The following is a 13,594-nucleotide window of genomic DNA, read 5'->3' as shown; positions in this document are numbered from 1 at the left end:
GCCGGGGAATAGCCCACTTCCAAGTCAAGCATGAAGAATAACACAAAGTACAAATGCACCCAAGATCTCCAAGTAAATTAGGAAAAGTGCCATTATTTTAAGAATTATCAGACATATAATCAAAGTGTTTAAATACAAATTCAGATTTAAGTCCAAAAGATACAGTAATTTTATTACATATAATTTATCCTGTGTGCTAAAAATGTAACTTACAAGACACAGTATTTGTATACGTGTAGAGGGGTTACGCTGGAGTTGTTTAATCATTTTTCATTGATGAGAACAGAACAAGGTAGTGGACAGATAAGCACTTGGGTCCTCTAAAATTCAAGGCGGTGTACTACTGCTCAACCGAAACACACTACCATTCTGTTAATGCCTACTCATTTATCTTTTAAAAATAAAGTCCATCTTTTTCTCCATTAAAGCTTCTGCAAGATTGACACAAAGGTTCGTTCTACCTGTTAAAATAGGGGTACTCTTCATCTTTGGACAAGGTATCACCATTTAGGGAAAATGTAATCATATACATTACTAAATTTTTATTTGAGGCAGCTGTTGGAGTCCATTAAGCACTTTTGGAACACTGTACCTTTAAAGTTTCTCTTTAATATTAATTGCTTTGGAAAACCAAAAATAGAAGAAAAACATCTATGGCAAAGTACATTTCATTCAGATTTGACAGCAGTAAAATAGCTCCCCCCCAATATTAGTGCAGTGTCAATTCTGTCTATGTAAATCACTTGAGGATAGTTTTGTTATGGTATGACTGAATAACCAAAAAAGTTTTGTTTAAAAAGTTTGTCTTTGACTTAGTATTCAGTAATGCAAAAATGAAATTAAGCACTGTAAAAAGTCTTTAAAAATGAAGTTCTACAAATGTGGTTCCCATTTACAACAATTTTCATTAACAGATAATGAATTAAGTGTAGACACAATGTATCCAGTACCCTTATAACTACAATTAAAAAAATCTCTAGTAGCATGTATATAGATCGTGATATCTTTAGGAATACCAATATATAGTCAAAATATGTTCATACAGAACCAATACCTCTCCTTCTCCATGTAAAAGAACACTTTTAAAAAATAATTAACAAAAATACCAATTAAACAATGGAACCTCATTTCATTTCACTGCGCCCAAAGTTATGACACAAAATATTGGCTTAAAGAGGTAGATTAAAAAGAAAAAGGAAACCAGATTCTCCATTCTTTGTCACTTTTATTCAGTAGTAGTATTTTTTTTTCCTTATTTTCAGTGCCAGACACGGCAAGGAGTGATTACAGCCAACTGTTATTAAAACATTTGTTCGCAACATGTACCCCCTTTACCACTGACCCCAAACTGACTCGTTTGTGTGCTTTCGTTCTTTCCTTTTTATACCACCACCAAGACTGGGTGGAGGGGCAAGGGGAAGAGAGATGAAAGGGAAGAGTCCAGGAGGCCAGAGAGGAGGAATGCTACAAGCCACAGTAAGAATGAGCTGTATTTAATTTAAAAAAGGGGAGGAGGGGTGTACCCCACAAATGATACAGTAATGAGGATACACAATTAAATCCCATAAGCATGACTGAAGGCTTTCACTGTGTTTGACGTCATCACAATGGAAGGCATAAAAAGTGGAGTAAATCAATGTTGACACAGTCCAATCTAGTCCATTAGGCAAGATGGTGCAAGAAGTCATTTAAATTAAAAGTGCCCTACCCTTACCTAAATGGCTAGCAGACATGGAGAACACCACAGGGAGGGATCCACAGAGCTTTCTCCATGTAGCTATGGAAAATGTGTTGTCGAATGGCACATTGTCAAACACTGGAAAAGGGGCGCCACAATGGACCTCTCTCTTTTTTAAGTACGAATGCTAGATTCAACTATCTCAACTAAGCAGGAAGTGGGTTCTTCTGCTAGGAAGGCCAACCCTAATTCACTTTGTCTTGAAATATATACAGATTGTTTGTAGTAGCTACAGCAATGATATTTTCCTTGGGGTGCCAGGCTGTGTGAAGTATTTTCTTGTTGAAGTCTAGGCTGTCAACACTGATTTCATCTTTCTTTCGCTTGCCACTTGCACACACTTTGCGTGGCTTCAGAACCGTGCGAGGTTTATTGTTTTCTCGTGATGCTTCCAGGGTTATGTCTCGCTTTGTGTTCCGGTCAAACATTCTGAAGAAATTATTGTAAGATCCAGTCATGACAACACTGGAAAAGGAGACAGAGCATCCAGTCAAATAATGAAAATGAGTTTTCGATGAACATTTCGCTGCCTAACAATGAACCTAAAAATGAGTTTTCGATGAACAAACTCTGCCTAATGCTCCAAAGCAAGAGCTACTGCAAGCAGATCTGGGTTTAGGGAGAGGGCTGCTGGCACCAACCCAGAGACCAATCACTGGAATAAACTAGGAATACGGTATCAGTTAATTGGATGTCTATTCATGACTCCTTTCATGACTGCCCAAACTGTCACCAAAGTTGAAAGCATCCTCAAGTAAGGCTTGTAAGTAGTAGTGAATGGTCTTAGTTGAAAACATTTACAACCCCAGTCTATGCAGTCCTCCAGACCAGCCAACCAACAACAAAACACAAAACTGTGGTATACACTTCTAAGAAAACAATGCTTTATTCCCTGATTTACATTATAAGCTACTGATGTTCCTAGGACATGTCAGGTTCAAACAGCTTCTTATGAATGCTTTTAAGAAATCTGCTTCAAAGAATATAAAACAAGTAGCATATATCATTTTTATTAATTAAAAAATCATTTAACCTAAACACTAAATATATTATAAACAAGTATTTTTGACAGATATTTTTATAATTCGTGTAGTTTAGACTGGCATCCCCATGTTACCTGCATTTTTGAGGTTTTAATGGATTTCAATGGATTCTGACACCTAGTCTATAGCCATTTAAAACGTGTTGCTAGCCAGCATTTCTATGGTATTCTTGCCAGGTATAACCTGAATCTAATCTAATCATGAGGGAGTATTAGACAGCACTCAAATGAAGGAAAATTCTATACAATGAATGGCCTGTGGTTTTAAAACAAGCTGAGATCATGAAAGGTCAGGGAAGAACGAAGAACTGTTCCAGATTAAAAGAGACAATGAGATGGGACAAAGAACACGACTGAGGGAATCTGTGGATTAGACAGCAGTACTGCATCCATGTGAATTTTTCTGCCTTAGATGCCTGCACAGTCATTATATAGGAGAGCATCTTTCCAAAAAATTTTTATGTTAAGGGAAACAAACAGCTTTTCTATAATACGAGATGCTGTTTAAACAAAGGAGAATGAGCTGGTATAGCTGCGCGCTGCATGCTACTCCAGCAGCACCTTCCCTTTTCTGTTCCCCTGACGCCTCAGGCAGGGCAGTGGTGGTCAAAGGTGAAGCCTGCTTACTCCTTCAGCTTTACTGTGGCCAGCCTACTATGTGGCCTCATATTATAACCAGATAAAAATAATTAAAAAAAAAATCAGACAACAGATAAATGATTCAAGTTCTGTTATCTTCAAGAGCACCAGGAAACCTGCATCATATCAGGCTTCAGTGATAAAACTATTGTTGAGTAAAGTAATCTAATGAATATCTTGAAGGTAGGTTTAGTAATTCCAGAATTATGTTTTCTTTTACTATTGTCTGTTCTCCTGGAACATAATGAATGGTAAATAAATACATGAAACAACAGACTGGTTCCAAATTGGGAAAGGGGTGCGTCAAGGCTGTATATTGTCACCCTGTTTATTTAACTTATATGCAGAGTACATCGTGCGAAACACCAGGCTGGATGAAACACAAGGTGGAATCAAGACTGCCGGGAGAACTATCAATAACCTCAGATATGCAGATGACACCACCCTAATGGCAAAAAGAAGAACTAAAGAGCCTCTTGATGAAAGTGAAAGAGGAGAGTGAAAAAGTTGGCTTAAAACTCAACATTCAGAAAACTAACATCATGGCATCTGGTCCCATCACTTCATGGCAAATAGATGGGTAAACAATGGGAACAGGGACAAACTTTATTTTCTTGGGCTCCAAAATCACTGCAGATGGTGACTGCAGCCGTGAAATTAAAAGAGGGTTGTTCCTTGGAAGAAAAGCTATGACCAACCTAGACAGCATATTAAAAAGCAGAGACATTACTTTGCTAACAAAGGTCCATTTAGTCAAATGTGACTGTTTTTCCAGTAGTCAGTCATGTATGGATGTGAGAGTTGGAAAGCTGAGTGCTGAAGAATTGATGCTTTTGAACTGTGGTGCTGGAGAAGACTCTTGAGAGTCCCTTGGACTGCAGGGAGATCAAACCAGTCAATCCTAAAGGAAATCAGTCCTGAATATTCACTGGAAGGACTGATGCTGAAGCTGAAGCTCCAATACTCTGGCCACCTGATGTGAAGAACAGACTCATTTGAAAAGACCCTGATGCTGAGAAAGACTGAAGGCAGGAGGAGAAGGGGATGACATAGGATGAGATGGTTGGATGGCATCACCAACTCGATGGACTTAAGTTTGAGTAAGCTCCGGGAGTTAGTGATGGACAGGGAAGCCTGGCATGCAGTCCACGGGGTCACAAAGAGTCAGACACGACTGAGTGACTGAACTGAACTGAATAAATACTGACAACCAAACTGAAAAGATTAAGACTTGTCCTTTGAAATAATGGTACACGTTTTGATGACACAGTAAAAAGAAACTGTACTATGGCAAAGCTGTGGATTATAACAAGCCTAATCATCATGGTAATATGGTTAAAATAATACATAGTAATTACTTCTTCTCTTCTATGAGGTATTGATGTAGTATCCAGAAAAACTGGTGTGTAAAACTCCAAATGAAGTATCTACTACCTAAATATTTCTGAAACCAATTTAACAGCAAAGTAACAAACACACTGAAATTTCACCATTTTAACTACTGGTATATAAACAAAGTGATTGATCTGGTTCATTACAGGAAAAAATTAAAATTTATATAATAACTTATATCCATAAGTTTCTAGTGTATTTTCACATTTACTTAGTGAAACACAATGTTTAATTTTTATCTGCCAATATTGTTGTAAGATTTCAAGGAAACCCTGAGGAAAATAAAGTTGGGAAACATTTATCTCAGTCAAAAAACACATTGGCTATTAGCAAATGTGGCAATCATACTAAGAGTGAAATAGTAAATTTCTTTCCTCTAACAGAATTCACATTTGAATAAGATGTTCAGTTCAAATTAAAATCAATTTACCTGTCAGATCCATTCCAACAACATTCAAATTTGTCAAATATGCAGTCATTTTCATACAGTGAACAAAGTTTACTTCTGAGGTATTCATGCACCTGGCGGGAGGAGAAAAAAATATTATACACAAATACACACACATATGTGTACTTAGCCTACATCACATGATCTACTGCTCTTGAAACTAGAAAATGATTTAACAAGTCTGTATCTTTTTAAGAAGGACTATATAGACATATGGATTGAATGAAACCCACTCAGTTGTGTCCAACTCTTTGCGACCCTATGGATTGTACCCACCAGGGTCCTCTGTCCATGGAATTCTTCAGATCATATACATACTTTAATCTCATTAAAACTCAATTCTCAGAACAAAACAAAAACTCAATTCTCTGAGAAATAGTAAATGTATTGAGCTCCCCGTTCCACAAATACACATTTTTCTTCCATACAACTGAGAGATATACCCTCCTGGGAATGGCACATTTACTCTTCGTAAGTTTGACTAGAATAGTAGGCCAGAAAACATTTTAAAATGGCACAGAGAAGACACAGATAGCAATATTTGAATTTTCCAACACTTGATTTTCTATTAATTGTTGATTAAAAAACATACAATACTGTGACTTTACTTCAACTACCATTTTTGGGGCGTAACTAACTAAAGCCTACAGTATCATTAAGTGCCTATGTTATGTACTGCATGACCCTGCCCTGATCCAGTGATAAATTATATGGTTACTTCACGTATGCATCATGGAAATATCTGACACACTTGTTATTGCTTACACACAGTATGTGCTCAGTTACTCAATCATGTCCAACTTTCTGTGACCCCGTGACTGTGGCCCACCAGGCTCCTCTGTCTATGGAATTCTCCAGGTAATACTGGAGTGGGCTGCCATTTCCTCCTCCAGGGATCTTCCCGATCTAAGGACTGAACCTGCATCTCCTGCGGATTTTATATTGGCAGGTGGATTCTTTACACTGAGCCACCTGGGAAGCCCATTTCTTATATAGTACCCAAAGCTAATGAAAATAGTTGTTTTTTTTTTTTAAGTATAATTCTGTATTCACTAGTTTTCCACAAAGGTATCAACTAGAAAATAAATTTTAAAAGTATTCTTAGAAATGATACATTTCTATATTAATATTACTAAATTACAAAGGAAAGTTCCAAAGTATTTGTTGTGATCATAAGGGAAAAAAAGGAGTCTCTATCTCACTGTTCTTTTTCATTTAAATGAGAACCTTAAAATGAAGTAATGATAGAAAAGAACATCTCAATGCTTAGAATTCTCTATGAAACAACCTAACATCACTTTAAGTGTCCGTTTTATCTTTAAGTATAATGGAATGATTCAGACCACTGCGTGTGACATTTTAAGTGAAAATGTTAACACCGAGGATTTACAAAATTTGTGGGTTAGGACCCACAATGAGTATGTGAGGCAAATAGTAATAGTTACATTACCCTTCAATCAGAAAACAGGTCAGCTAGATGCTTATACAAACTCAGTGGGAGTTGCATCTGTACCTGCTACACTGAGTATGATGTGAGTCTACTCCAATCACTAGGCCAGGTCAGCACAGGTAAAAAACTGCACCCTGTTGCAGCTGTGCACATCTTCATTCTCGGCTCCAGAAGAAAGGGACCCACGGGAGCAGCTTGGCTAACGAGAATCCAGAACTGACATTCTACGACACACAGGCAGCTCCCAAAGCTGTCTGCTGGGTACTCACAAGCCCCTCACCTTCAGCTTAAGACAACAGTTACCAGCCAGTTCACCTGACTGGGCAACACGCCAGGGTTAACCTCTAATTTAACCAGCAGTGTCCTCACTCCATCTGGGATGCCTCTAGTAGGCCTGGCCATTCTCGCCCGTCTTCTCCCCAGACCTCGGTAGAGACCTTAATTCCATCCTCACTTCAAATGTAGATAACAGTAGGAAAAAAAAGTTATTATTGAAACAAATTGGTAGATTTACATTTAAAATGTAAAACTAAATAGAAAATACAATCTATAAAAGTAAATATAAATTTAACATAAGGAAAAGCAGTGTATTCATGGATCTCTGAAGGAAAAAGCCCAATGGTGAACATACACTTTGTACTGGGATTAACACATACAGGCTATATATTCATTGAAAGAAAGAATTCCAAATACCTGGTATGTTTCCACAGGCCTGTTTTCCATATTTAAGTCCCAAATTTTGACTGACAAATAGTCTCTAGTCATCATATATCGACCACTATGGCTGAATTTTACATCAGAAATTGAAGAGATGATTTCAGAAAAAAAAGACCTGTTACTGGGATCTTCAGGTTCTTCAAACACTAAAACAAGCAAAATAGGTTGGGACCATCTGTAATTACTCTGGGTTGGACAAAGCATTTACAAAAAACATCATTCACAAACTTCCTAGCAGTGAGCTAAAAATGACAGGCCAATAAAGAACTGGAAAACATCTCAAAGAACATCTCTTAAGATTGTAACCTCCCTGAGAGAGTTCCTTAGGAGAATGAGAATGACATAATACAGAAGCTGAAGAGGCCGAAGTGCATTACGTAGCACAGCACTTTCCAGAGTCCCGTGGCTAACTCACCAGAACCACTTGTTTGCCACCTCTGACATGTGTCAGGTCTGTGGTCCTACATATACTGCACTGACTTTGCCTACACCGTCACAAGACACAGACCACCTTCGCCATTCCCATACCTACCCATGGTTTTGAGTGGTCAGGTAAAATTCGTTTGATAAGAGATAAGTAACAGTCTGTAAGTTTTTTAAAAATTCAACATGGAGGTAAGAATAATGCAACCCCTCAATTTCTTAACCTTGTACTCTTCAAACTTAAACGAGCTGAAGAAACCTCTTCTCAGGAAGAAATCTTCCTAGGAAGCCCAAAACAGGAAGGAAGGGAGTGGGGAGAAGAGAAAGGGAGCAGGCAAGAAAGGAAATGTTCTACTTGCAGACAGGACTGGAGAATACAACCCAAGTTCCCAAAGAATAGCATTCTATTAAAAGTACATCCACTGGGACTCAACAGATGTGCCCCAGAGACAGTCTTCTATGTTATTCCAGTAGGAGAACCTGTAAAGTCTCAGGCTGAGTCAGGCAGCTTACCAAAAGGTACAGGAGGTTTAAGATCCATGGGCTGTGCTTAGTCGCTCAGTCCTGTCTGACTGTGCAACCTCATGGACTGTAGCCCGCCAGGCTCCTCTGTCCATGGGATTCTCCAGGCAAGAATACTGGAGTGGGTTGCTATGGCCTGCTCCAAGAGATCTCCCCAACCCAGTGATTGAACCCAGATCTGCTGCACTGCAGGAGGATTCTTTACTGTCTGAGTCACCAAGGAAACCTGTGTAAATATAGTTACCACGTCTGAAGCTGAACAGAAAATGTTACCATCTGAAAATAAACTTACGTTTAGAATGCCTATCACAGAGGGCGGATGCCCTCATGTCACATAACCGAATCGTTCCTTTACTGCTGCTGTATACAAATGTGTTACAGCTGTTGGGATGGAATTCTGCAGCTGTAATCACCTCTGTCAGCTCTTCCATATTGGCAGGCTTGATATCCACAATATCTGGAGAGCATTTTATTAAGGAATTTCCACTTAAAAGAAAGGTCAAATATAATTTTATATTTCTCAAATTTACAGCTCATTCACAGATTTAAGCACATGTATTAATTCTATTTTAGAATGTAGAGGTTTCCCTCCCACCCCGAGTATGATATAAATCCCAGAAGACATGAAGAAAAGATTGCTAGGCCATCATCCTAAATATGAAAAACTTAACCATATTTCCAAACAAAACAAAAGGAAAAATCTGGAAGGCAGCACAGTGGGGAAGCTGCACACAAACAATGGAGCTGATTTACTTGATATTAAAAAGGTACTTAAAAAAAAAAAACCTCCAATAAGAATATAAGCAAATCCAGTGAAAATTTTGGAAAAGCACAAAAAGAAATGGTTGAAAAAATGAAAACATGCTCAAGTCTACTAAGGATGAAAGAAGCAAATGAAAACAAGAGACCCTTTCACTAACTAGACCACTAAAGGTATAGGAAAGCAGGCACTTTTTATGCATTACAGGCAGACCTTGTTTCTTTGCTTTGCTTTACTGTGCTTCACCTATGAGTTCACTGCACTTCACCTATGATTTACTGCATTTTTTATAAACTGATGTTTTGCAGCAACTGTGCATCAAGCTAGCCTATCAAACACCATTTTCCCAACATCATCAGCTCAAACCTTTACATTATTATTACATTTGTTTCGGCGATCTGTGATCAGCTCAGCTATCTTTGATGTTACTACTGTAATTGTGTGGGGGTGCGATGAACTACACACATAAGGTGGTGAATTTAGTCAACTGCTGAAAGGACAACCAAGGGCTTAGAACATTACATAAACTTAGTTGATAGAGCAGTGGCAGGGTTTGAGAGGGCTGACTCCAGTTTTGAAAGAAGTTCCACTGTGGGTGAAATGCTGTCAAATAGCACTGCAGACTACAAAGAAATAATTCATGACGGGAAGAGTCAAAATTGATGTGGCACACATCACTGCTGTCTTATTTCAAAGAAACTGCTACAGCTACCCTAACCTTCAACAATCACCACTCATCAGTCAGCAACTTTCAATGAAGCAAGACCCTCCAGCAGCACAAAGATTACCGCTTGCTGAAGGTACAGGTGATGATCAGCATTTTTCAGCAATATTTTTAAACTAAGGTATACATATTTTTTTTTTTTTAAGACATAAGCAACTACATACTTTAATAGACTACAATATAGCGCTAACATTTATAAGCACTGGGAAACCAGATAATTCGTGTGGCTTAATTTTAGGGCAGTATTCACTTTATTCTTGTGGTCTGCAACTGAATCTGTAATATCCCCAAGGTATGCTTGCACTGGTAGAGTATGAATTACAGTACAGTGTTAATTTTTCAAACGATATCTATTTAGAAAGATATACATTAATAGCAGTCATGATAATTAACATTTATCAAGAATTTAAGTACTTAAAAACAAACACGTATATACATTTCTATATATTTGTGTGTGTATCTCATAATCACAGAAAATTTTTAGGATAACATAAACAATGGAAGTATTTAGACCATCATGCATCATGACTTGCACAAATCTTTTTCCAACCTTAATGAGAATACTTTTATAATTAAAAACATTTTAAAGATAATACTCTGCATATTTGTTTCTGTTACAAGAAACAGCTATTAAAAGTTTTTTTTCTATTTTCACAGGTACAGAGAAAAATTCATTAAAATTCCAAGAATCCAGTTTTTAAACTGATACATTATGGCTTTTATCAAATAATTTCACCTAGTGTTTAATAACACACAAAAAGTGCTATAAAATAATAAGCAACTATATGAGAATCAAACACCACGGAGAGAATGAAAATAAATCCAGTATGAGGATAACATGCCTTCTTTACCCAACACCAAAAAAGGAAACCAAATGGATACTAAAACTCCTGTCTGTTATTTCCAGATGCCAAAGATTAATCCGCAAATCATCTGCAGATAAATATGTTTCATAATCACTATTAATAGAAATTGAGTTGATGTGATATGTATGAGCATTGGCAAATATTCTTCGTGGACTGGCCTCAACCATTAGATCCATGGGCCGAAAGACTGGCACCTGTCAATAAGACATGAAAAAGAAGTGATTACAAAATATTCACTTTCTACAAGAGAACTAAAGGTTCAGAAGACTTCATTAGTTTCTGAGGTAATATTAAACAGCATAATACTACACAGATTTAGTTTTATAAAGCAACTGATATTGATTGCTTAAACTGCTAATATGGGAAGAAAAATTAAAAACAAATTTGCCTTCCTACACTGGGCTGGAAGAAGCATAAGCTGGAATCAAGATTGCCGGGAGAAATATCAATAACCTCAGATATGCAGATGACACCACCCTTATGGCACAAAGTGAAGAGGAGCTAAAAAGCCTCTTGATGAACGTGAAAGAGGAAAGTGAAAAAGTTGGCTTAAAGCTCCACATTCAGAAAAAGAAGATCATGGCATCTGCTCCCATCACTTCATGGGAAATAGATGGGGAAACAGTGGAAACAGTGTCAGATTTCATTTTGGGGGGCTCCAAAATCACTGTCGATGGTGACTGCACCCATGAAATTAAAAGACGCTTACTCCTTGCAAGGAAAGTAATGACCAACCTCGACAGCATATTCAAAAGCAGAGGTATTACTTTGTCAACAAAGGTCCGTCTAGTCAAAGCTATGGTTTTTCCAGTAGTCATGTATGGATGTGAGAGTTGGACTGTGAAGAAAGTTGAGTGCCGAAGAATTGATGCTTTTGAACTGTGGTGTTGAAGAAGACTCTTGCGAGTCCCTTGGACTGCAACAAGATCCAACCAGTCCATCCTAAATCAGTCCTGGGTGTTCATTGGAAGGATTGATGCCACAGCTGAAACTCCAATACTGTGGCCATCTCATGCGAAGAGTTGACTCATTGGAAAAGACTTTGATGCTGGGAGGGATTGGGGGCAGGAGAAGGGGATGACAGAGGATGAGATGGCTGGATGGCATCGCCAACTCGATGGACATGAGTGAACTCCGGGAGTTGGTGATGGACAGGGAGGCCTGGCGTGCTGTGATTCATGGAGTTGCAAAGAGTCGAACATGACTGAGCAACTGAACCCAACTGAACAGAGAGCAATACTATCAGAATTTACAGTTTTTCCTAGTTTCAATCTTTTGCTTGAAAGACTTGCAAAGCTAATAAATGATTATGTTTATGATTTAAAGTGCCTAAAAAGGAAATCAGCCCAAAGCATCAAATTCTTGGTATTTTTTTCATTGCAACTAGAAGATTTAGTCCATTTTTTTTTTTTGATCTCCAAAGAAAGTTAATCTTGAAACTATAGCTGACAACCAAACCGTAAGAACAAAAGAGAGCATGGTGGCACAGTGAAAAACAAGTCAAAACACAGTCTTGTGTCTAGTGCTGGTTCAGCCTCTGGCCACCATGAGCCTCGTCTGTAGGTCGGGGGCTTTAATGCTGTCTCTGGTCCCACGATCTTGGGAAGGGGCAGAGTGTAACTATTCCTATACATGTTCTGTTGAGGATCTAGACTATGTAATAACAGTACAGAAAACTATTCATTGGAATCAGATTTTTTTTTTTTAACATGTACTTACACGTAGTGTAGTGACTGTAGTAGGATCTCTATACCTTCCATCTTCCTCTTTCAAGTTATACCCTTCCGGTCTTTTGTCCCTTTCACTGATTTTCCATAACTTTATTGTTTTATCTGGGGAAAAAATAAAGAAAGTCTTAAAAAATGAGAGATTAACCTCGACAGAAGAAAAATACTTAAACAGGCGATTCCATATCTCACCCAAAAGGATCCCAAGAATAAAATCCCTGATCTGACTTAATAAAACACAAACTTTCTACTACCAGGTGAATGAAAACATCTGTACATATAAAAATAGCACAGAAAATTTAAAAAATCTATGTTAATAGCACTCATTAAATATCACTTAATATTAAAATCAGGTCACAGCCAGGTCCTTATCCTTCAAAATGGATGACCCAGAGAGATGATATGGGGAGGGTGGTGGGAGGGGGGTTCAGGGTTGGGAACTCATGTACACCTGTGGTGGATTCATGTCAATGTATGGCAAAACCAATACAGTATTGTAAAGTAAAAAAATAAAACTAAAAAAAATTATAGCTAGAGGAGGTGGGGGAAACTGTGTGTGTGTGTGTTTCTGTGTGTGTGTGTCCATCCCCTGGAGGAGGGCATGGCAATCCACTCCAGTATTCTTGCCTGCAGAATCCCCAAGGACAGAGCAGCCTGGCGGGCTACAGTCCATGGGGTCACAGAGTTGGACACAACTAAGTGACTAAGCACACACTTAGTCATATGCCTATATATGCATAATGCTTAATATTTAACTTTTACACAAAAAACCAAAGTCGGTTAAAATAGCCTAAGGGTTAGCTGCTCCATCATGTTTAATCTTTGCCACCCCATGGACTGTATAGCCCACCAGGCTCAGTTTTTCCTAGTTCATGGAATTCTCCAGGCAAGAATACTGGAGTGGGTATCCATTCCTTTTTCCAGGCTATCTTTCTGACACAGGGATGGAATCTGGGTCTTCTGCACTGCAGGCAAATTCTCTACCATATGAGCCACCAGGGTCTATTTAGAGTAAAGTTACATTTGTGATTCAATTCAAGTAAGTACAAGGCCCTGAAAATAGTTTACCAATTAAAAGCACATGTCCCCAAGTCCTTCAAGACAAAATTATTCAGTATCAAGGATATATAAAATAGTGTTTTTTAC

General features: G+C 38.1%; 1 protein-coding gene across 4 annotated transcripts in view; it reads right to left on the bottom strand.

Moving 5' to 3' along the window:
• Window positions 1,206-13,594, bottom strand: part of PPP2R2A (protein phosphatase 2 regulatory subunit Balpha) — an 86,098-nt gene continuing 73,709 nt past the window's right edge. For all 4 annotated transcript variants that reach the window (XM_018052348.1, XM_018052347.1, XM_018052346.1 and 1 more), the window contains 6 exons: window positions 12,441-12,553; window positions 10,738-10,915; window positions 8,664-8,828; window positions 7,403-7,572; window positions 5,242-5,333; window positions 1,206-2,203 (listed from right to left, as the gene is read on the bottom strand). In XM_018052348.1, the coding sequence (XP_017907837.1) occupies window positions 1,924-2,203; window positions 5,242-5,333; window positions 7,403-7,572; window positions 8,664-8,828; window positions 10,738-10,915; window positions 12,441-12,553 (998 nt within the window). In that variant the 3' untranslated portion in view covers window positions 1,206-1,923. The remainder of the gene's footprint in view (window positions 2,204-5,241; window positions 5,334-7,402; window positions 7,573-8,663; window positions 8,829-10,737; window positions 10,916-12,440; window positions 12,554-13,594) is intronic.

The sequence above is a fragment of the Capra hircus genome, chromosome 8 (assembly GCF_001704415.2).
Source record: "Capra hircus breed San Clemente chromosome 8, ASM170441v1, whole genome shotgun sequence".
NCBI classification, from domain to species: Eukaryota; Metazoa; Chordata; class Mammalia; order Artiodactyla; family Bovidae; genus Capra; species Capra hircus.
Note: the sequence above shows the minus strand (reverse complement) of the source record. Positions and strands in the feature narration are given on the sequence as shown.